The sequence below is a fragment of the Phodopus roborovskii genome, unplaced genomic scaffold (genome assembly GCF_943737965.1).
Source record: "Phodopus roborovskii unplaced genomic scaffold, PHOROB, whole genome shotgun sequence".
In the NCBI taxonomy this organism is placed as follows: Eukaryota; Metazoa; Chordata; class Mammalia; order Rodentia; family Cricetidae; genus Phodopus; species Phodopus roborovskii.
In genome coordinates, this window is record NW_026125506.1 from 11,883,110 (window position 1) to 11,908,287 (window position 25,178).

Sequence of the window (25,178 nt, forward strand, 5' to 3'; positions counted from 1 at the left end):
CATGCAACTTAGCTAAGACTTAACACAATTTCACTTATTTCTGCCCAGAACATACTTTGGCTTTGTCTGCCTGCATCTTCAGTTCTTCCACGTCCCGCATCAGGCCTTTGTTCGCCTCTTGTGCCGCCTTCAGTTTCTCCTCTGTGTCTACCAGCATCTTCTGTACGTTCTGCAGGATTTCTTCGTGCTGTGTTTTTGTCTCAGAACTGGCTTTTTCATACATGGCTGTCAGGTCCTGAAACTGGTTGTGGCTTGTTTCCATCTTCTTTTCCTGAAGAACCCAAAGGAAGGGGTAAGTTGTCTAAACACACAGTGATGACCCACCCACTCTACCAGCACTTTCTGTCTCTTCTCCTTACCAGTTCCAACAATTTTTCCTCCAGTTCTTTCTTTTCTTCTTCATGCTTTTTAGCTGCTTCCTGCTGGGTCTGTTCGGCTTTAAAAGTAACTTCCCCTATACTTTTCTGCAGAAAACTTGCATTTTCATTAGCCTTTGTAAGTTTTAGCTGTAGTTCTTCCATAGACCTAGAATAAGTTTCATTGTAAGTTGTCAGATGGTTCTTATTATACATGTGCATATGCTATGTGTGCGTGTAATGGGCATATGTGCATTGTGTGGTCACTGTGTGTATGTTCATGTGTGTGCCCAGGCATGCATATACCACAGCACATCACATGGAGGTCAGAAGATAACATTGGGTTCTGGTCCTCACCTTCCATCATGTTTGAAGCAGGGTTCCTAGTTTACTGCTTCATACTGGAAGATCCCTGTCTCCATCTCCCATTTCACTGTAAGCACCCTGGGGTTACCTCGATTCCCTGGGGTTACCTCGATTCTGGGGATTTGAACTCCCATTCTTGTGCACCAAATACCATATCTACTGAGCCATCCTGACAGCTAGATTTTTCATTCTTTTTAAACAGTGAGAAACCAAGAGTCATTTATTTATTATACACACAGTGCACTACCTGCATGTACGCTGCAGGCCAGAAGAGGGCACCAGACCTCATTACAGATGGTTGTGAGCTACCATGTGAGAGCTGGGAATTGAACTCAGGACCTCTGGAAGAGCAGCCAGTGCTCTTAACCACTGAGCCATCTCTTCATCCCCAAATTTTTCATGTTTTAAACTGAAGAGGTATATTAGAAATATACTATTAAAAAACAACTATATCAGATTGCAAATTTTCTGAATAATTATATCTAAAATCAAGACAAATTTAAAAATGATCTTCCTGAAGAATTTTAACTGTGATTGTTATAGATACATTTAGAATAATAGTTACTATAAATGCAAGAATGTACTACTCTATATTAACACATCAATAAAAAATATGAGTTGAGATAAGTATATTAGGCCAGGTGTGGTGATACACACCTTTTATCCCAGCACTTGGGAGATAGAGACAAGTAGATTCCTGGGAGTTGAAGGCCAGTGTGGTCTACACAGTAAGTTCTAGGACAGCCAGGGTTATAAAGAGACCATGTCTCAAATCAGATAAATTGGCTCACAACCATCCATAACTCCAGTTTGTGGGAATCTGATGCCCTCTTCTGACCTCTGCAGGCACTGCATGCACTTAAATATGTATAGGTAAAAGACAAATACACATGAAGCAAATCTTAAAATATTTTATTAAAGTTTTATTAATCTAAGAAAAATGAATTAAGTTTCAAATTTTCAGCAGAGTAGGTTATCAAAAGTCATTTAAGGGCCTCTTGGGAAAAGAGAAAAAAATGGTAATTACCATAAATAATTCTTGCTTAAAGAGAACCAGCTAGGTTCTGGGGAGATAGTAATGTATTTGCTTTGCAAGCATATGGGCCTGAGTTCAATCCCAGAACCCATGTAAAAAAGCCAGGTGTGGTGGCGCATGCTTACAATCCCAGCACTAGGGAAGCAGAGACAAACCAATTCCTAGGCTTCTCTGGCCAGTTAGTGTAGCCTACTTAACGAGTTCCAAACCACTGGGACCCTATCTTTAAAAGGGTTGAAGGTTCTAGAGGAATGACTTTGGAAGCTGTCCTGCACTTGTATACACATATACACTTTAAAGCAAAGCCAGAAAAAAAAACATAAACAGAAAAGGGAAGAGCCAGAAAACCTTAAAACAAGACCACCTTGAGCCTTTTGTTTTTCTGGGTTTTGTCTGTTTTTGTGTTTTTGAGACAGGGTTTCTCTGTGTAGCTTTGGAGCCTGTCCTGCTGCTTCTTGATGGGAGACATCATTCTGTAAATATGGTTATCTTACTGAGTGATGAATAAAACACTGTTGGCCAACGAGGCAGAGAGGTAGGCAGGACGATGAAATGAGGAAGATTCTGGGAGGTAGGCAGAGAACGTTAACATGTAGGACTCCAGAGGAGTAACAGGTCCTCAGACCTTTCTCCAGTAAGATAAGACCATATGGAAATACTGGTAAGATAAGACCACATGGAAATAATAAGATTAATAGAAATGGGTTAATAATTAAAACAGAGCTAGACAATAAGAAGCCCAAGCCAATGGCCAACAGTTTAATAATTAATATAGTGTCCATGTACTTCTTTGGGGTGAGAAGGGTAGTGGGACCATCTGGGACAAAGAGTCTCACTGGGCTGTGGTGGTATACCTCTTTAATCCCAGCACTCTGGAGGCAAAAGCAGGTGGATCTTTGTGAGTTCAAGGCCAACCTGGTCTACAGAGCAAGTTTCAAGACAGCCAGGACTACACAGAGAAACCTTGTCTCTGAACAACAACAACAACAAAGACAGGGTCTCATTATATAGTCCTGGATGTCCTGGAACTCACTTTGTAGACCAGGCTGGCCTTGAGCTCACAGAGATCTACCTACCTCTGCCTCCCAAGTGCTAGGATTATGCCCACCCAGCAGTCCAAAGCCTTTAGTTCTCTACTGAGACTTTATGGTGAACCTACTCCACAACAGGCATACTTTCTGGCACAGTCAGACGTACCTTTCCTTCAGCCGTAATTCATCATTCATCTTTGTCAGCTGAGAAGAGTTGTCTCCTGACATCTTCATTATTTCTGCAATGTCATTTTCTAATTTTTCCTTTGCCTTTACCAGCTGCTCTTCTCTTTCATTCTTCTCTCTAAATTTTGCTTCCATATCTGAATAAATACAGAAAAGAAGTAGCACTGCTGTGATAAGAGCAGGGAAATTTATTGAATGCATCCTTATCCTGGGGATATTTGCAGACAGCCATCTCTGCCTCCATGGAAATCACATTCTAGCAAAGACAGACAACAAGCAGAATAAAGACAGGAACAACATGATAGAAAGAGGTGAGTGCTAAGGGGAGAAACTGACAGTAGAGAAAGGATGTTGAAATGAGAAGGGAATAGTAAAATACTACATGCAACCCTTTGAATTGGTGACATTTAAGTAAAGACCTGAAGAAAGGGTAGGAAGCAGGAAGCCAAGTCAAAGGCCCCCAGGCAGCGCATGGTCTACAAGTCCAACAAAAGCCAGGAGGCTGATATGGCCAGAGTGCAGTGTGTGAGGGGAAGAGCCTGAGACAAACTCCTAGAGATACCAGGTTTGATGGGCAAGGACTGCACTCTAGTGAGTGAGATGGAAGAGAAGTCACATGATCTGACTCCTGGCCACTGTACTGAGAAGAAACAAAAGGGTAGATTTGGCAGTAAGTGGCCGCCTGTGTGAAACACTGAACAGCAGCAGCAGCAGCAGCAGCAGCAGCAGCAGTGGGAGACCCTGGTTTTTTATAAAACAGAGCGAGGAAAGGAAAGTTACCGACCACTGCACCAGGGTGACGCAGTGCCCCAGTGGCAGGTCTGGGACTGTAACATAAACTCTTATCCTAGATACTCTACTGTACTTAGTGGCTTGTCAGTGGGTGACATCACTTTACCTGTTAAATTTCCTCTCAACTTCTCCAGTTCAGAAGACAACATGTTAAACTCTTCCTCCTTTTGGTGCAGTTTTTTTACAGTGTCTATTAGGATAAAATTAGAAGTTTAATGTGTATCACATTTAATAGGTCACCTAGAGCTTGGCGGGCTATAACCCAACCAAGCATATGCTCATGAGCTCTTAGGACACTGCCAATAAATCACACACTGCAGTGACAGGGAAGCATGAAGCTTTGCTGCCTCCCACATTGGCACATCAGGGGACGCATCCTAGGCATCTCTTTCCTTCTTCCCGTCAAAGCCCAAAGCTTACCAGTAGCAGCAAAGGTTCAGCTAAGATCATCTTTCTTAGCAACACTCAGGTTTTAACATGGAACAAGCCTCAGCTCAAAAGAAGAAATGACTATTTCTGGAGTTTGAAGATTTGGGGAACCAATGGAATGCAGTTTTTCTGTGCATTGTATAACTTCCAAAATGATAACATTAGATTACACTATGCAATCCCAAATCCAGGCCCCACCCCCCTAATGAGGTACCCTAAAACTTTCTGCTCAGACTTCAGTGAGACATACCTTGCATACTTCTCTGAACAGAGACAGCCTCCTCTGAAGCACCAGCAAACTTTTCTTTCTGAAGAACAAGAATCAGATATTAATCATACAAGGATCTCACCTGATAAAGACTAAACGTGTCAGTTACAATAGTATTTATTTTTATAGCCTGTTTCACTAAGACTATGCACCTAAAACACATAGACACCAATGAACTACCAACTGTGTATCGTGTACATGTGCACACACGAGTGGGTACACAAGTATATGACTGGGCATATATATGGAAGTTTATGCATTGCATACACACACACACACACATATATGTATACATATATATATATTCATATATATGCTGCAGCGAGATGCTTTGTCATGACTAACCCTCCAAGATCTACCTTTTCTCCTGAAACCTGCCTGAGGGGTGGGGAATATAGCTCAGTGGTATAACTCTATCTAGCAAGGGCAAAGCTCTAGACTGAATTCCTCACACACACACAGAGAAGAGAGAGAGAAAAAAGAAGAAACATGAAAAGAAAAGAATCTGCCTGGACAATAGGTAGAGTTCTGGGTTTCTTTCCGATAAGAGTATCCAGAGGAACCTGAACTAAATTCAAGCCTAATATCTGCATCCGAAACTTTATAAGCAGATCGCTCCACCTGTCATCACCTACTGCTGAAGGTCTTCTGCTCTAAACAAGATGGTAAGCTAACCCAAAAGAACTTCTCTAGTTTTCCTGAAATAAATTTTGAAGTAACTACAACATTGGATCTTTTAAAAGATTAATTTGATTTTATGTGTATGAGTGTTTTGTCTGGATGTATGTCTCTGCACTGCATGCATGCCTGGTGCCTACAGTGGACATAGAGGATGTGTCAGACACCCTGGAAATGAAGTAGTGAATGTGGGTGCTGTGAACAGAACTTGAGTCCTCTGCAAGAACAGCCAGTGCTCTTAACAACCAAGCAATCTCCAGATCCCAAAGACATTTTTTAATGAATATTTTTAACAAAGACTATTAAAAGACTAGCACATAAACTAGCATAATCCCACAGAGTGCCCATTTGTGTCGTTCACAAAGCCAGGCTTCGGGTGACATGTGTTCTTCCAAGAGCATGTAGAGGAATGTGCTTACATTGATTTGTTTGTTTGTTTGTTGTTTTTTTAAAGTAACTTTCCAGGGATTGGTGGCACACACCTTTAATCCCAGCACTGAGGAGGCAAAAGCATGTGGATCTCTGTGAGTTCAAGGCCAGCCTGGTCTACAGAGCTAGTTCCAGGACAGCCTCCAAATCTACAGAGACCAAAAAAAGATGTAATGTTATGCTGGGTGTGGTGGCACAGGTCTTTAAACCCAGCACTGGGGGACAGAGGCAATCGATCTGAGTTTGAGGCTACCATGATCTATATAGAGAGTTCTAGAACAGCCAGGATTAGAGAGAAACCCTGTCTCAAAAGAAAATTTAGTTATTATTTTTAATTATGTGTAGGTGTTATGTGGGTATGTACACTTAAATGTGTGTGGGCGCTCTTAGAGGCCAGAGGTGTGCATCAAATTCCCTAAAGCTGGAGTTACAGGCTATTGGCACTGGGAAATGAACTCTGGTCCCCTGAAAGAGCAACAATTGTTATTAACCACCGAGTCATCTCTGCAGTCCCATTTACTTTGTTTTTAAAATTACATTTATTTGAGTATGTGGTGTACATGTGTGGGCACATGCATCATGGTGTGCATGCAGAAGCAAAAGACAACTTTCACTAGATAGGTACCAGGGCACAAACTCCTTCAGGTCTATATCTTTACCTACTGAGCCATCTTCACCACCCCTAAAACACTCTCTTTTAGGATTCCAAATCACAAAATAGCCTTAAGAGTCAACACGCAGAAGGTAGAGGCAGGTGGATCTCTGTGATTTCAAGGCCAGCCTGGTCTACACAGTAGTTTAAGGGCAGCGAGAGCTACAGAGTGACCCTGTCTCAAAAAAAAAAAAAAAAAAATCATAAAATAATGATTTGGAGGCCATTTTTTAATGTAATATTATATACCAGGATTGTCCAACAGAACTTTATGCAATGTAGCTACTAAGAACTTAAAATGCAACAGCTAATTATACTAAATGTAGTGATTTAAATTTACTTAGCTATATGTGAATAATAATAGTATGATGAATAATATAGGTTTTTTTTTTTTTTTTTTTTTTTTTTTGGAGGGGTGTCCTGGAACTAGCTTTGTAGACCTGGCTGGCCTTGAACTCAGAGTCTGCCTGCTTCTGCCTACCGAGTGCTGGGAGTAAAGCCTTGTGCCACTACATAATTTAGGATTAAGAGGAAGATGCAAAAGGAATACAATTTCCTAAGGCAGAACACAACCCAGTAGAAATTCAATTAGACAGCATGCTGCCTCGCCAATAGAGAGCTTGAAGACCTGGTCTGTTGTTGCCCACAGTCTCAGAGGAGATGCTGAATGATGCAGGAAAGACACTCAATGAACCCTGATGGTGCTGGATGTGCAAGTGGGAAGATTTGTCTCTGTGTTTTGTAAAACTAGTTGCCAGCAACCATCCAACTGCTTAATCAAAAGAAAAGGACTTTTTTTTTTTTTTAAATAAAAGTTAACACCTACCTTTACTGTTAGTTTGATTTCATCCAGTTTCCTTAAAGGTATTTATCAGCTGCTAATATACTCAATTTAAATCCATATTTTTGAAGAAGTAGAGACATAATGCAGATTTTGTTTTTCTAATGGAGAATGTTCTTTTAAGTAGGAAAAGCTGGAAACAACGAGGTTCAGACCCCACCCAACAGGCACTTACCAATGTCTGCAGTTCTGTCTCCAACGTCTCCTTCACTCGACTGACTTCACTCAGAGTGTGCTGCAGGTCACTGAGTGCTAGCTCTTTTCCCTGGAGCTCTTTGATAATGCTATGAGCCTAACACACCGAGTTACATGGTACAGAAGCAAATGAATAAAAAAGAAACAAAAAAAAATGATAAGGAAAAACTAAAATGTAAAAAGAATGAGAAAGACAACAAAATAATACTGGAAAGATGGGGTTTTGTTTTGTTTTGTTTTGTTTGTTTGTTTTTAAATTCAAAGAAGTCAAGTAACTTTAAAAACAATCAGTTCTAGGTATAAATACCTCTCTGAGGTTCTTTGTTTCTTTTTCTTTTCTTTTTCTTTTTTTTTTTTTTTTTTGAGACAGGGTTTCTGTGTAGCTCTGACTGTTCTGAAACTCTATGTAGACCAGCCTGGCCTCAAACTCAAGTGTGTGCCAATATATCTAGCCAAAATATGCTAAATTTTATTTATGTGTATACATGTTTGTATATGTTTGCCTGTCTTAGTTTATGTGCACCATGTATGTGCATAAGCCTGTTGGAAGACAGCATGAGTTCCCCTGGAACTAGAAACCAAGCCTGGGTCCGCTGCAAGAACAGTAAGCACTTGACAGCTGACCTATCTCTCCAGCCTCTAATGGCTTTTTTAAAAAATGTATTTCATTTATTTACTATGTTTACTTTATTTACTTATTTATTTTATTTGGTTTTTCAAAATAGGGTTCTTTGTGTAGCCCTGGCTGTTCTAGAACCTGCTCTGTAGAGCAGGCAGGCCTCATACTCACAGTGATCTGGCTGCCTCTGCCTCCCAAGTGCTGTGATTAAAGGCATGCATCACCAACTACCATCTGCCTGACCTCTAATGGATTTTTTTGTTTTGTTTTGTTTTATTTTTAGTTTTTCAAGACAGGGTTTCTCTGTATTGCTTTGGAGCCTGTCCTGGAACTAGCTCTGTAGACCAGGCTGGGCTCGAATTCATAGAGAGCTGCTTGCCTCTGCCTCCTGGGTGCTAGGATTAATATGTGCACCACCAACACCAGGCTTCTAGTGGCTATTTTTAAAAAGTCAAAATATACTACTTTCCTATACAAGAATTTGAACACCAACATGGCCTAAAGCAGGAAGTGCTGGTATTTACCTCCTAAATGAGCTACCTGATGAAGTTCAGTTGGGTTTGTAGCTCAGTGGTAGTGCCTGTGCTTAGCATAGACAGGCTAGGCACATTATAATGGCAATCTATATTATTCTGAATATTTGTATCCTTAAAATATTTCACACTTGAATCATGTTTAAAAATCCCCTAGACATTAGCAATTAGACTTCAGCTTTCATCAAATTTTTATGTGAAAACCTGTCCCAAATATTAGCCACATATTCTCTCTTAGTTAACTTGTTTTTTTTATTGCTATTTCAGAACCACATAAGATTACAGAAAATTTTTCCTTCATCTCTCCCCATTTGGCCATAACAACAATTAATTTGCCAATACAGCGGCTTTTTCCACAAAAATCATCACTACCAGAGACACACATATACCCAGTGGCAGGACTGGGAAAGATTCCCCTGAAGAACTGACATTTAGCAGCGCTGGCTGGTAGGACACACAGCTGGTAGACACTTTAGCTTCCTAACCCTTGACAAGTAGCACATTTGTCTAGTCTCCTCGTCTGCCCAAACAAAACACTAAAAAAGGGACAGCCAGAAGAGCAGAGGCCTAGGTCTACCATAATCCCAATACTTGGAAGACCAAAGCAAAAGGACCACTGAGAACTCAAGGCTGGTGTGGGCTACAAAGGAGCCCTGTCTCAGAAAAAAACAAAACAAAACAAAACAAAACACACAAGCAACAGGGATATAGTGGTACAGGTTGTAACCACAGCACTTCTGAAGAAAAAACAGAAGGATCATGAGTTCAAGGGCAGCCTGGGGTACACAGTAGACCTGTTCTCAATTTTCCCCACACATCCAAAAAGCAAAGGTTAGACGGTGTGGGGTTTGAATGAGAATGGCCCTCATGGGATCATATATTTCAGTACTTGATCTCCAGCTGAGGTATTATCAGGGAAGTATTATAACATGTGGCCTTGTTGAAGGAGGTATATTTATATTACTGTGGACAGGCTTTGAGGTTTCAGAAGCCTATACTATTTCCAGAGTCTCTCACTCCACCTCATGCTTGTGGATCACGATGTAAACTTAGCTATTGCTCCAGTTCCATACCTGTCCGCTGCCTGCTGCCATGCCCCGGTCACATGATCATGGACTCACCCTCTCAACTGTAACTCCCCTTATACATTGCCTTTGGTCATGGTGTCTTTGTTGTGGCATAAAAGTATGCTAATAATGCAAATGGCTCCAGCCACCTGCCCTTACTCTGATGTTAGCATTCCTTATCATAGCATGCTAACTTACAGAGTCCATGCCCTACTTTTATATATAACCCTATAAGCAAGGGAACAGCATGGGCAGAAAGTGGAGAGGTGAGCTTATAAAGAGTTTTCTGATTTGGTTAACTGTTTTTTGATGGTTCAGGCTGGCTTGGAACTGAAATGGCAAACCTCCTGACTTGTCATCCTAAGTATTATAGGCATGTGCCACCATGCCCAAGCCTGAGCTTATAAATCAATCTCTCTCTCCTCCCCCTTCCATATCCACCCTAACACCATGTTTTAGGGAGTTAGTTCTAATTAAGCATAGATTTAAAAAAAAAAAAAAAGCTCTATTTTTAAACAGCCTAGAATTAAACCTAAATAAGAGTTTATATCATGGCCAGGCAATAAAGTAAGGTTTCCCGATGATAGGAAACCGAAATTCACAAGGCTGGTCATTATTTGCTCTGATCTCAGGTGAAACCATTTTAAGATCCTCAGAAGGTAATCGATTATACATACTCCAGGGGGTAAACCACACAATTCCTGTTAAACCAGGGGTTTTGAAAATGAATGGCCTCAACTCAAAAGTAACAATGAAAAATAACAAATGGAAGAGAGTTAAAAGAAATGATGGAATATGTCAATACAAACCTTGCTACTTTCAGCGTTCTTTTCAATCTCTAAATTTTTAATCTGCTTTTCAGCTCCCTCAAGCTGCTGTCTAAGTGTCTCGATTTCCAATTTACCTTCGGAATTGGCTTTCCGAAGCGCATCAAGATCCAAGAGCTTTTCTTCGACAACCTGGAGCTGTGATGTAAAATTACCAATGACCTTGGTTTGTTCATTGTACTTGGCTTGCAGAACCTCTAGCTCCTTTACCTTTATTTCAGCCTCCTGCAGTTTGTTTAAGGTGTCCTCCATTTCCACTAGATGCTGGTCTTCTGCACTGTCCAGTCTCGCTTTGATGGCCTCCAGGCTGTCCTCCTTCTCTTTAATAATTTGCATCAGCTTGGTCTTCAGGGCCTCCATCTCTTTAGTATGAGCAGACCGCTCAGAGTCCTGTTTACTCTGTAAAGTCTCTATTTCGTGCTGATAATCTAGTCTCAGTCTCTCTATTTGTGTCTTTAACTCAGCAAATTCAGCTGAGTCCGTTCCAATACCTTTGTTGAAAGACACCTTCAGCTCCTCCATTGCCTGCTGGTGGGATCCAATGGCGGTCTCCAGCTTAGACTTCCACAGAGCTATCACATCTGAATTTTCCTTGTTGGCATGGTCAAGCTTGCTTCTCAAGGACTCGTTCTCTTTGGAAAGCTTTTCAGTGGCAGTGTGCAGAGTCTTGATCTCCTTCTGAAATGTCTCTTCTCGAGCGCCAAAGTGGTCCTTCAGAGAAGTCATCTCCCTCTGGTGCTCAGCACGGGTGGTTTCTAGCTTTTCTTGCAAAGCACTTATTTCTTGCAAAAGAGAAAGAGACATATCCACATCCCCGGGAGGTTTACTGGACTCTAGCCTTCTTCGGAGCTCAGCTACTTCCTGGACTCTCAAGGCTAAGTCTTTTTCTAGTTCCATTATTCGGGACTTTTCTGATACTGTAGCCACCTATTAACAGTGGTCATAAGAAAGAGAGAGCACTGAAATAACAAATAACTGATGATTTTCCTTACAAACCACCCAGAATCAAGCAAAGCCAAGCCAACACAGGGATTAATGTCTCCCGAAATGAGATAACGGCTTAAGCTTAATTCTGGAGGCTCTAATATGGAATTACAATCTTTAGCAAACTTCCACCATTATGAAATCTCAAATGAATATTGAGCTTACCTCACTGGAACAATATCTGTTTATGCTCTAAAGAAACTTAAACCAGGAAATGCTCATTAACTGATAATAAGTTAACAGAGACAGCAGCTTCCAAGGTGCTCAATAAGCTGCCTCCTGGAAGCAAGGAAGCTCATTTGGCCAGTTTTCCTTCCTTCCTTCCTTCTTCCTTCCTTCACCCTACTGCACTCAGTAGCGCCCACTTCAGGTGCTACTCTACTCGAGGCTGGTCATTACAGCCTGATGTCAGTTAAAGTGCACATAGTCACTAGCTACATTGGTTGAGCACTGAAATGTGGCTCCTCTGGAGCAGCATGCACTGAGACATATCAGGATTTGAAGACTCCAGAGAAAAACAGACATAAAATACCTTAATAACTTTAGTCATCATTGTATGATGAAAAAACTTTTTAAATACACTTTTCCATATATTATTCAAATTAATTTCACCTGTAACTTACTAAACACTTCCTGTGGGTATCAGAAAATTAAGGTTCTGTATATGTAGCTTGCATTTCAACTTCAATTAGATTGCAGGCATACAAAATCCAAAATTACCCATGTTTTAGTGAGAAATGAATCATCTGTAGAATAAAAACCTCAATTGGATAATCAAAAATTTACTGGCTTTTTAAAATGACATTAAAAGATCACTTACCTGCAATTATACATTAGACTCTCACAGAAAGACCCCTCTCTGGCTTTTGTAACTCTGTCGCCAGCACTCTGACTTACACATCTTGTTGCCCTAACCCAGTGGTTCTCAACATTAGGATGTGCACAAATGGAATGTATGATTAAATTGCGAGACTCTTGCTACGTCTACACACGAGTTCTATCTGAGCTCTGGAGTTTTAAGGAGAAAAACACTTTCTCAACTTGTGCCTTTTAGTCTTAGAAAATTTTTCTTCACTGCTTCCTCCTAGGCTCTCAGTTGGTACAAATAATATGTGGAAAATGGTATCTTACAACATAAAAAAATCATTTAACTAACCTGGGAAATAGAAGGGAATACAAGTAGTTTTCCCAGATTTCAATGACTAAACTTTTCCTAATTTTGGACTCAGCCCATGTTGCCTTTACAGGGGCAGAAAACACAGGATGCGTGTCTTCTGCTTCCTCTGCCCACCCCAGCACACTGTGATGCTCAGTAAGCTGTCCAGAAGAAAAGAGGGAGAGATGCACTGCATGGCCACGGACTGTTCCAGAACTGACTGAAAGTGTGGTACTTTGTGGTTATAGAGATGCTTCAGATTGATCATGTTAATTCATTTATAGTCTGCTCTCTAGAGGAGAGGATCCACGAATTTCTTACCTACAACTAAGACATAAAAGCATCAATGAACCCCTTGCTACAAGGTTATAGCATAAATACAACAGGTGACAGTTCTTAGTAACAACAAAACTGTCAAATTGAGAGAATGTCAAGTGAAAAGCAAATTAAAATAATAGGATGATGGTTCTCTATGTGGCATTCTGTCACTTCTATTTTATTTCCCTAAGTATACCCTCAGTCGAAACGTTCCTGCTTGTTTATGGCCATAAAAGTCAGGAACTATTTCTTATTCTTGCTCACATTTCTACAGCACCAGGAAAGCTGGTATAAACTGGACTTAAGGCTTAGGGAAATTCTAAAATGCTTCCTGAAAAGAACTGTAGGTGATGTGGGGATTCAATGGACCTCTGGTTATTTTCACACTTGGCAAACCAAGAGTGAGGACCAACAGAAAACAATGTTGGTTATGGAAGTCTGTAAACTCTGGTTTGAAATAGCTGCAGAAGTCCATTTGCAAATGGATTGCTTATTATACAGCATAAAACCAGAAGTTTGTCTACTGACAAAACTAAGGCATGGGAGGAGAGTAAAAAAAATATGTATTTCCTTACTTCAGTCACACCAAAGGTTCTCTATCTCCTAAGCACCATGCATTTCCCAGATCAAGTCTTGCATCCTCAGGTTGTAAAGAATGGTACCAAATTATCACTTACTCTTGTCTCATCCTTCTTCTTTTTTCTTTTCTTACCAAATACATGCTGGGAATCTTTCATTTTTGAAACCAACTGAAATGGCTTTTTTTTTCTTCTTCTTCTTCAGACAAGGTCTTACCCTGTACTAAGGCTGGCTTTGGTCTGTATGGCCCAGGCTATCCCTGAACTTGTGGCAGTCCTCCTGCCTCAGTCTCCAAGGATTACAGGCATGAGCCACTATGCTTAGCTGTGTTTCTTTACTCATTGAATATTTCATTTGTATGTATGTAAGTCTGTGCACACATCTGTGTGTCTGTATGTGCATATGCGCACAGGTACATATGGAAGCCAGATGACAACCCCAGTGTCTTTTCTTAGGCTCTGTCCACTTGGTTTTTGAAACAGGGTCTCTCATTGGCTTGAAGTTTGCCAAATAGACCAGACTGGCTAGCTGGCACGTGAGCTTCAGGAATCCTGTTTCTGCCTCCCCAGGGCTGGGATTACAAGCACACCAGGCCGTTTTTCCTTGGGTTCTGAGGACTAACCTCAGATCCTCATGCTTGCAAGGCAAACACCTTATCAAACAAGCTACCTCCCTACCCTGTCTTTATCAGAAAACAAAAACTTATGATTGAGAAAAGAAAGATTATTCATTTGTCTAGATTTTTGTATCAATGATTTCACATGGCAAGAATTCCAACAAATACTGCTGATTCAAAAGAAAAGTCAGGGTAACAATTTGATCAAGTAGATACAAAGTAATTTTTGAAAATTTAAACTTAAGGCCAATCATAGTGAAACATGATTTAACAAGTACATATATGAATATATATTAATGAGTGATTCTAATTATTTCTTTTAATACAAGTTAAAAAAATAATTACATCATGTAATGGTTAAGAGCACAGACTCTGGAGCCAAATGATCTAGAAGGAAATTCTGGCTCCATGATTACTATTAGCTGTGCAACCTCAAAATTTTTATACCTTTGTGCTTAGTGTCCTTGCTCTGTGAAAGTCTATAGAAAGGCTGAGATTATACTACCTGCTTCCCAGGACCATGGAAAGGCTGATGACATTACAAAGCACTCAAAATGTGACATAGCAACTCTACAGGCACTTTAACATACCAGTTAAAACAGAACTGAGGTCCTGGCCCCAAAAGAAATCATTCTTTTCCCAACACACCCGTCCTTCCTAACCTCTGAGGTGTTTAACCTTGGTGACAGAAGGAAGGGAAACATGAGCTCAGCCATCAAGAGGAAAAAAGGAAAAAGAAAAAAAAAAAGGTAATTGGGCGGAAGTCTTATCAGAAAGAGCTAATGCTTCCATTCCTTTTTCCCAATAAGCCAGAGCAAGGGCAGGAAATTGAATAAATGATTTAGAAAACCCTGTAACTAGGGATATGAGAACAAGAGGACAATTGACTGCTTGTGGAAACTGGAGAGGAGTATTTCCAAGTATTAATACAAAGAGCCTCAAATACACTTGTGGGTAACCATGGAGTTTTTATAGTTATAAGGTTGCTAATCTTGATTTTGGTTGAGTCTTCAACTTTGACAAAATACTTCACATAAAACACCTGTACCTACTCATCACTCTGTGCTCATGAGAACCTGAGTGGTACTGAGACCAAACTCAGGCTGAACCACTGGGTCAAGGCTCAGGCCAACAACAGGCATGTCACCCGATGTGCCCACCATTCACACGCGTGAAGCTGCTCATCAAATAGTGAAAACCATTACCCTAGTGTCTTCTAACTCCCTCTGGAGTTTGTCAGCTTTGGTCTTTTCAAAGAGCAGGCTCTGTTCAAGCTCCTTAATGCGGGCATGCTCCAGTTTGGTCTGCGTCTGTTAGTAAAAGGGAAGAGGAAAAGAACACAACAGTGCCACCATGACATGCCAGCACAAGAGGAGAGAGCGGCATGCAGGCCGAGCCACCAGTACTTTCTGCCAAAGGCTGAACATAAAGGGGAACAGAGAAAGAAACAGGATGGAGCTGCGAGGAAGGAGGGAGTGAGGGTGGACACTGTGAACAAAGGAATGAAGGTGGAGAGAGAACATGAGCTAGTCTGTTGAGAAAGAAAAACATGGAAAACACATGAGGCAAGATGAAGTTTCAGATGCATGCAGCCAAAAATGTTATCTCGATAAGTGAAGTTTATCAGCACAAATTAGAATAGTTAATACTCCTCTAAACTAGCATCTGCCCTCCCCCACAATGGCTACTTGACATTAATGTGTATGGAACTGACTTAGGGACTTCACAAGGCTGTTTGACCCTCAAAAAGATCATCAATTTCACCTATATGTGGAGAAAAAATGCCACAAATCTCCAGGCATTCAGTACATCTCCAGAGGAAACTGTTGGATCTGACAAACAACTTGTAATTAAAAAAAAAAAAAAAAGGTAAAAGAGTCATCTTCTGGGCTGGTATGGTGATTTAGACCTATAATCCCAGCACTTGGGAGGCTGAGGCAGGAGAATTGCTGCAAGTATGGGGCTAGCCTGAAGAAGTCTTATATATAAATGAACAAATAGAGGCGCCCAGGCAGTGGTGTCTTGGGAAGTGGATGGTGTACTCTGGTTGAGGTTCTCTACAGCAGAACAAAAGCTGTAGAAGCTCCTCCCAGCCAGGATTTTTCAAAGGCTTAACTGTCTGGAGAAGAGGGGAGGGCTCAAGATTACAAAGACAACATTTAGTAATGATTACCCACCACTGCCTCTTCCTCTGCTTTAAGCCAAGTAAGGAGATTAGAGCAAAAGAAATGCTACACTTCAGATGTAAGGGACTTATTTTTATCCTAAAATGAAGTCATTCTTTACCAGCTCAGAAGATAGGAAAGAACTGGTAAGATCCTAGCATGAGTGGGACCCTCGAAACCTCACAGTCACTACGACTCACTTTCCACAAATCCAGTTACCTGAGTGGGACCCAGGAGGTCTGCTCTGCTTAACAGACTCAAGTGCGGCTAAGCCTGGCTCCACTTGAAATAATCCTGCTATTAGTCAATAGTATTTCCCCAACCATCTCTCCTATCCAACTGGTCACAGGAACAATTGACTGACAATATCAGGACTAACTTAAGATAACTATCAGTCTGAACAATTATGGGCAGTGAAAAAACTACAACAGAGGTCATAAAAGTGATACCAAGTAGCATAGAGCCTGAGTAGAAAGTCAAAGCTATGAATATATTCACTGGTATTCTGGTGACCACAAGGCACTCAGGGGGTCACTTTGTTTATGAACCAGGCATAAACAACCATCATAGGATATTTAAAAGTGAACAGGAAACATGTTTAAACTTTTTATTTACTTATTCTTTTATTTTTATATGTATTAGTGTTTTGCCTGCATTTGTGTTTGTGTGAGGATAACAGATCTTGGAGTTACAGGCAGTGTAAGCTGCCCATGCTGATGCTGAGAATTGAACCCAGGTCCTCTGGAAGAGCAGTCAGTACTCTTAACCACTGAGCCATCTCTCCAGCCCCCAGAAAACTTTTTTTTTTAGGCAGGATCTCATTATATAATCCTGGCTGGCCTGGAACTTCATGTAGAGCAGAGTTGTCTAGATTTCAAAGATCCACCTGCCTCTATATCCTGGGATTGAAGGTATGCACCACCACACTCAGACAAAAGACTGTTTTGTTTTGTTTTTTTAAACATTCTTCACTACACTCTCTATATTCTGTTGTCTGGAGAGTCCCCTGCATCCATGTGTGCTGCAGAGAGAAGCTATTCAATACTCTTCTTTTACAAGAAAATAACTTAATCCAGATCTACATAGTTAGGGTTATAGCTTCAAGAATTCAAGCTAAAATCACTCACTATGTGCAGATAAAAAACAAATATCCAGCCAGGCATGGTAATGCAAGCCTATATAGTCCCAGCACCTGAGGAAGCAGAGACAAGGAGATCAAGAGGTAGAGGCCAGCTTATAGTGCAAGTTCTAGGCCAGCCTTATATTCCATAGCCAGATCCTATTTAAAAAAAAAAAAAAAAAAAAAAAAAAAAAAAAAAAGCCAAGAGATGGCTCTTACTTGCAATTTGGCACTAAGCAACTTGAGGCAGGAGGTTCACCACAGGTTCAGGACCATCCTGGGCTAGAGAGTAAGATCCTGTCTTTAAAAAAAAAAGAAGAGAACCAGGTGGTGGTGGTGCATACCCTTAATCCCAGCACTGGGGAACGGGGAGGACAGAGGCAGAGGCAGGTGGATCTCTGTGAGTTCCAGATCAGCCTGGTCTATAGAGTTCCAGGACAGTTAGTGCTATACAGAAAAACTGTCTTGGGAGGAAAAAAAGAAAGAAATAAAAAGAAAGAACATCCATGTACTCTATTCAGACCTTCCAGCTGAGTGAAGCAATGCATCCTGCCCCTTCCGCTTTATAGAAGGGGATGCTCCACAATGGACTTTAACCAGTCAGCAAGCAGCAAGGGAACCCATGATCCACTACCTCCATGCCACAGCCTGTGGTAAAAGTGTGACACTGAACAGGAAAACCCTTTAAAATGATTGCTTTCTGAGACTAAGATGTGGTATCCCAAGAGGAAAGTCTTGGGTCAGGGGCTTGGAAGGAGAGCAAAGGCCTTGCAAGAAGCGCACAGGGAGGCAGGAAGGAGGTCCCATGCACACTGACCCTGGAGGCAGCAAAACCTGTTCTGGATGGAGAGAAGAGAGAGACCCAGATCACTGAAGTAGCTTCACAAAAAGGAGCCCCTCATCTAAATGTCAGTGTGAGTTCTCTGGTCCAGCTCCATAGGTGGAAAGAAAAAAAAAATGATTCTTTGTTTTCATTTTGTCACTTTGAGCCGACAAATCAAAGTGAAATGCTTTGGGTCTTCTCCATTGGTAGCACAGTTGGTAGTGTGGACAAAAAGCAACATTTTGGAGGCCACTCTGGTAGTTTATATTGGGTACCGAATCTCAGTAAGAAGAGGGAGAGACAGCAACCACACCTGGTAGCACTGCTGCTAGAAAAAGTTCCCTCAATAACAGCAAACTTAAAATATCCTACATATTCAGGGAAGAATCCTGGCCTCAACTTGCAGATAGGAGGGAAAGTACCGCAGCCATACGAAAGTTAGATTTCTTGTCAGCTACACTGGCTAGCAGTGGGAGTATGCACAAAAGCAACCAGAAGCATCTAGGCTAGGCACTCAGGAGGTCAGACTACTTGGGAAGTGTCTCCCAGCATTTCCACAGCTGTCCATCTAAGGTGTTTATGCGTCCCTCAGCTGTCATCCCCTTTGAAGAAATCCTACCAAAATTGGAAATACAATGAAGTGAAGGAGGCCATGCCCTCAGACAACTTCTTTCCTTTTTAGCAAAAGTTCTTTAAAAAGCAAATATTTACCTATCATTAAACAAATGAATCCACAGAGCTTAGTCATTACATACAGTTTCTTAAAGATACAAATGCACTTGCTTTGGAAGCCACATGCACAGAAATACTAAGCGAACAGTCCCAAGGTCAGATTATGCAGTTAGTATTTGAGTGTATCAATAAGCATTTTAATGTGGAACCAATCTGTGTTAAGGGAAACGTCCACACAGTTAAGTGCCCTCTTACATTCTCAGGGTCTTCAGAAATCTGGCTCTTTTGCTATCAGTAAAAAAATAAAAAAAGTAAACAACAACAAAAGAGATTCAACTAAAGTTTCAATCTGTGTTAGGGTTTCAATATAACTTTATTTGATTAATTTCGAGTAAGTTTATCAGACAAATTATACTAGCCTACTGCTAATGTAAATATTTTAACTCCACTTTTCCCAAACTCCAGATGCGGTAATTCTCATGAATTAGATGATGACATGAAACTTCTAATGAGACTTTGGGGTGTTTTTAAATGGATGACAACAACACAAAACTCAACTAAAGGATGTGACTATATATGAAATGAGTGAAGAAGGTTTCTATTAAATTATTAATAAGCAATTAAACTCTAGACCTTATAAAATCAGAACTCAGAATGTTCCCTTTATGCTTTATTGACTATAAAAATATTATTTATTTCCAAGGAAATCAGAGTTCCTGTTTGGAAGGATTTCTGAAATTTAAGCCAACAGATTCCAAAACCCTGATGGTTGAAAAAACAACAACAACAAATACATATATATCCTCTGCTGGGCATGGTGGTGTACGCCTGTAATCTCAGCATTGGGAGACATAGGCAAGAGGGTTACTACAAATGTGAGGCAAGCCTGATTTGAATTGCTAAGTTCCAGACCAGCCAGCTACATAATGAGGCCATGTCTCTAGTTCCACTCACTATCCAAAAACTGTATAGACAAGTGCAGTTTTTACTAAAATGCTATGAAGAATCTTACAGAATCTTCAAATTTTGAAAAAAAAAACAGTAATTTGTATTTGTCATATATGTGGCAGTGGCTTAAAAAAGCATCAAAACCATTTAACAGCTGTACCTAACACAAAACTAATATGAGTAATTGTTAAGAAGAAACCTTTTATAGGTGATTTTAAAGTAAGCCATAGAAGTGGCATAAATTGCTCCTGGTTTTTGCTCTGGTAACTACGTTATTTTAAAAAGAAACTGTCTAATCCCTGGCACCAAAGCAATACAATAAACTATGAGGACATGTCATTTACTTTTACAGGGTTATAAAGGATTTATTCTGACCACTAAAGAACAAAGCTGAGCCACAACAAAAGTGCTTTGTTATGCACTATTATGTTGAAATTTAGTTCTTTTAAAATGCGATTTCCAACATCAGAGGAGCGAGCAGGGTCTTTCTTATACTTAAGATGGCCCTAGTGCACACTGCCAGATTCATGATTTGAATAAATCCAATTCACAGCTTCTGGTTTTGAAGCATGAGAAGAGCTCTGAGCATTTCAGTTTGCCACATGAATTAGGATGCCACAATCACAGGCGCAGGCACAACCATCACCTCAGCACAACCCCAGTGGGCCAGAGGCAGAGTGCCTGCCATCCTCTTGACTGGCTGTGCTGACAAGGACGGCTGGCTCAGTGTGTCACCCATATTTTTCAATATTGGTATCCATAAAGGCTTTAGAGAGCTGGAAGGGTTTACCTCAAGGTCACCTTTGGTAATTGATTCTTCCTCTACTCGGAACTGGAGGTCCTCAACCTTCCTGCGGGATGATAAAAGACAAAACTCTGAGGAAAGTGCTAAGGATCACCTTACCCCAGCAGAGAATAAGAGCAGCACCCTGGTGAATTCAGGGTCTGTTGATGAAATCAAAGGCATCAGGTAAAAAAAAAAATTCCCTTGGGTACATACACCAGAATGGATCAGTTAATCAAGATAAGATTGACCAGGGGGCTAGAGAGAGATGGATCAGGGGTTAGGAGCACTGGCTGCTCTTCCAGAAGACCTGGGTTCAATTCCCACATCCACATGGCAGCTTACACCTGTCTGTAACTCCAGTTCCAGAGAATCTGACACCCTCACTCAGACATACATGTAGTCAAAACACCAAAGCACATAAAATAAAAAAGGCTTACCCGCGCTTAATGCCTTTAATCACAGAACTTGGGAGACAGAAGTAGACAGATCTCTGAGTTCCAGGCCAGCCTTGTCTACAAAACGAGTTCCAGGCTAGCCAGGGCTACACAGAGAAACTGTCTCAGAAAACAACAAACAAAATGATTAAGTTTCTTTATAAAGGTTAGGTAAGTGAAAGCCGGCTGGTACTCCCTTTAGTAATGCTGACTAAAGCATTTAGTGACAGTAAGTATCTGTTAATCAAGTCATGTCTAATTGCTATCAGGTTTCCTGGAAAAGCGACATCAATGTCCGTTCTCTTTAGACAGTTTCTGCTGAAAAGTAATCCCTTGGTTTTGTCAACAGTAAATTTCTTGCTAAGACATCACTGAAAAGGAAAACATTACACTCAAAGATCACCTTTTCTCCTCTTCTAGTTGGTTGAGAAGCTCCACTTTCTCCCTGTCAGCAGCTTCTACCATTGTTCGCAGCTGGTCCATCTTGGCCTCCAGTTCCAGGACATGCTGGGGAAGCAAGGATGTTAGTGAGTAGCCCAGGGATACCTCCAAATGGGTGTGGCTAAGTGTGACCATGATGAGTGGGCATCAGTCTCCATACATTCTAATACTTTCTATCTTAATAGGTTATTCCTGGCAACTTTCCTGGAAACTAGATGACAAAAACAAAACAAAACAAAAAGCCTCCACATCATATGGCAACAGAGGGCAACAGTTAAACAAGTTTCATCTTTTCCAATATGAAACATATGTCAAAAAAAATCTACAAACAACATCTGTGTTCACTAAGGCCTAGAATGATCAATTAATACAGACAGACTCAAAGCCTAGACATAAAGACCAAATGGCTGAGGTAAAATCAAGAAGAACAAAACTTTTATGATGATGGAAACTGGCACCCAGACCACAGCTTTCCAACAAGCTCAGAAAACAAATTGGTGCTCATTTCCTATGTTCAACTCCCTGGCTCCAAACACCAGGCACTCTTTTTAGCCTGATCACTCAATTTAGAAACCACCACCGTATATATCCATGAGACCAACACCAGACTTCACCTGGTCATGCCCATCTCGGGCCAGGGCTAGCTCCTGCTCTATCTCCCCCACGTGGCTGGTAGCCTTGGCCACCTCGGCCCGCTCCAGGTCCCGCTCAGCCAGCAGCTGTTCAATGTGCTGCTGCTTCTCCTTCAGCGCCTCCTGGAGGGCAGTGGTGCCCGAGATCTTGCGGGCGTAGCGGGAGGAGGTTTCAGTCAACTGCAAAGGAAAGTCAGAGAAGTGAAGAGCGATGGTGCCATCGGGCAGGAATAGTGGGAGCGACACATGCGTAGCGTAGCAGGCATCTCCTCAGCAAAGCAATGCTGCCCCAGCTTGTGGGTTTGCAAATTACTAGGCAAAGCTCCCACCAAGAAAACAAGACCGCTTAAAAAACAGAGTAAACAAGCTCACAGCAAAGTTCAGAAGATGTTTAGAAGATGAAAGTGTAGTGCAAACATGGGTACTCTGAGCTCAGATGACAAACAGTTTTCACAAAACCCATTTTAAAAGTTTCTCTAAAGCCAAATAGCGAGGCTCACACCTGTAACCCAGGACTCAGGAGGCCAAAGCAGGGGGTCTGTCAATGAGCTCAAGGCTAGCCTCGGCTACAGAGTAAGATCCTGTCTTAAAGCAAAACAAAACAAACAAAACATCCCAAGAGCCTTTAAATTACTTCAGTCTATGCTATGGTTATCTTCTGTTGATGACATCTGGCCAACCTTTTGATCTTTGCTCTTAAGGCTGAGACGTTTTAAAGCTTCCAAACATCTTTAGGAAATGAAGACATCACCCTCAGAGTCACATCTTTTCAACTGATGAAATAGTTGGATTTCTGTCAGGATTTCCTTCATCTTTCTTTGCAAAGGAAAACTTGGGAGATCATGTTAGAACCTGGCCTCTAGGATTTGGATCCCAATCACTAGGTATTTATAAGATTTAAGAGAAGTCTGGATAAAGACAGACAGACAGATACACTCAGAAGGAGAAAAAAATGAGAAGAAAGAAAAAAAGGAAAAGAGAAACCTATGAAGAAAAGGAAATGGTAAGTGAAAAGAAGACAGGGAAGACAGGGAGGGAGGGAGGGAGGGAGGGATAGAAGGAAAGCAGGAGGACAGGAGGTGGCAGAGGCAAGGGTTGAGGGAGCCTGAGAAAGAATGTGTCTTCTTGTCATCTATTAATCGCTGTTGTTTCACCTACATCTCTGTCTTGAAGCTAACAGTCACATAACCCCCAGAGGCAATGAGCCTGCATCAGCGGCAGGCAGCAGGTAACTGGGCAAAGTGAAGCACATTCCTCTCCGCAGGCTCCCACGGGCTCCGCAGTCTGGGAGGGCCTTTGGAAATGGCCCCTATCCTTAGCAAGCATTTGTCCATGGTCTTGACTTAGTAGTTGCTGGCTCCAGATCAATTCAACCTTTGCTTCTTCTGCAAAACAAAGCTTCTTTTGTCACCCAAGTGCTCTCAGTCAGTCTATTGAGTTAACTTCTCAGTGAGCAGACAGTGGGGATCTTCATCAATTAATAGCTCAGCAATTTGATGACTATGACAGCAAAGGAATCCAATCAAACCCACACTGCCTTCTGCTGCTCACTTTGTGGGATTTTTTAAATTATTTAAACATTTTGGGAGTAAATTCCATTTTTCTCTATTTAATGTTAGACCAGCTTTCCTTCCTTACTGCATGGTTAAATTGTATTTATCACTAACATCTCCCTGAGTACATTAAGTATGAGGTCACTAAACCACGCACAGAGATTTGCCTCAAAGGCCCATGGAAACTCACTGGGACACCGAAGGATGGGTTAAATCCCAAAGCAGTGCAGGGGTAGCTGTTGAACAGCATGCAAATGAGTACTAGACCAGGCACTTCAGTTTCAGGATTAGATTATAATCTACTCCATTCAATAGCACCATGTCTGCAAAGCTCAGTGTTGGCAATTGTGAAGACAAAACACAAACACTATGCACACATCAGAGCAGCACAGGAAATGAAGGTCCCGGCGATAAACACAATTCCAAGGTTTGACAAGATGCACAATGCCCAAAAAAAAAACATATTGCCTAACACTAAGACACTCTAGTTACTGAAGAACTAACTTCAAATACCAACTTTTCTGGGTGCTGTAGACATGGCTCAGTGGCTAAGAGTACTTACTGTGAAATCAAGAGGACCAGGGTTCTGGTCCCAGCACTCACCTAAAGAAACCAAGTATCTCACAAATGTCAGCTCCAAAGTGTCTCACACACACACACACACACACACACACACACACACACACACACACACACAAAGTCAATCATTCAAAAAATATTAACTTTTCAATTTCTATCAAGAAGTTAAAAATCACATTATTTTGTATCCCATTATACTCTTTCATAGACACTTTCATTAGAAACTATGGCTACCACAAAGAAACATATTGAGAAACAAAGCTGTCTCACATGACAAGGAGATATCTCTTTCTAGAGTTTTCCTCAATAAATGAAGTGAACTATGAGAAACTAGAACTTGTCTATTAAATGTTAGGCAGTGTGAGCATGGTATTCCCCAAAGAAATGGACATAATTTACAAGATGGTGAAAGTTACACAAGGAAAGGACTCCTCTGGAGCAGACACATCTGTGGGATTGTTCCTAGAACAGCAGAGCAGATGTCCATGTGGGGGTGTGCTGAGCCTTGGAACAAGGCTGCATTCTTCACCTCCACTCCATTGGTCCTGTGACATTTTTTCTTCTGAGAATCTTTTTTTTTTTTTTTTTTTTTTTTTCAAGACAGGGTGTCTCTATAGCTTTGGAGGCTGTCCTGGCACTTACTCTGTAGGTCAGGCTGGCCTCAGACTCACAGAGATCCGCCTGCCTCTGCCTCCCAAGTGCTGGAATTAAAGGTGAGCACCACCACTGGCCGACCCTGAGAATCATTTTTAATTGTATGGTTGAGGATAAAACAGTCTGAGACATACTAGAACTATTTGGCAGAGGAGCACCACAGCCACTTAAGAGACTTCACCGCCCCTTCCTTTCTCTTCCTGAGAGTAAATGAGGGTAAATGAGATCAAAGACTGGAAACCCCAGTTGCCACCTAACTTTCTGTTGCCTCAAGTACAGATTTAAAAAAAAAAAACTGAGGTCCTGAATTCAGGTGGGAGAAGAATCTTGCTGCCATTTCTAATGTAAACAGCACCTGCCTCACTTCCAAGAAATGAAATTAAGAGCAGGGGATGACATCAAAATAATCTGA

The 25,178-nt window shown here is 41.2% G+C and overlaps 1 protein-coding gene across 7 annotated transcripts in view; it reads right to left on the reverse strand.

Annotated features, from left to right (window-relative positions):
* Window positions 1-25,178, reverse strand: part of Clip1 (CAP-Gly domain containing linker protein 1) — a 106,091-nt gene that overhangs the window by 42,973 nt on the left and 37,940 nt on the right. The window contains exons 6-17 of one of the 7 annotated variants that reach the window (XM_051176653.1): window positions 21,963-22,160; window positions 21,311-21,414; window positions 20,477-20,537; window positions 18,994-19,026; window positions 15,164-15,268; window positions 10,516-11,232; window positions 7,240-7,356; window positions 4,447-4,504; window positions 3,874-3,957; window positions 2,956-3,112; window positions 360-525; window positions 56-271 (exon numbers count right to left, since the gene is read on the reverse strand). In XM_051176653.1, coding sequence (XP_051032610.1) covers window positions 56-271; window positions 360-525; window positions 2,956-3,112; window positions 3,874-3,957; window positions 4,447-4,504; window positions 7,240-7,356; window positions 10,516-11,232; window positions 15,164-15,268; window positions 18,994-19,026; window positions 20,477-20,537; window positions 21,311-21,414; window positions 21,963-22,160 — 2,016 coding nt within the window. Of the gene's footprint in view, window positions 1-55; window positions 272-359; window positions 526-2,955; window positions 3,113-3,873; window positions 3,958-4,446; window positions 4,505-7,239; window positions 7,357-10,287; window positions 11,233-15,163; window positions 15,269-18,993; window positions 19,027-20,476; window positions 20,538-21,310; window positions 21,415-21,962; window positions 22,161-25,178 lie in introns of all 7 variants that reach the window. The other 6 variants (XM_051176648.1, XM_051176652.1, XM_051176649.1 and 3 more) reach the window with 6 other exon arrangements.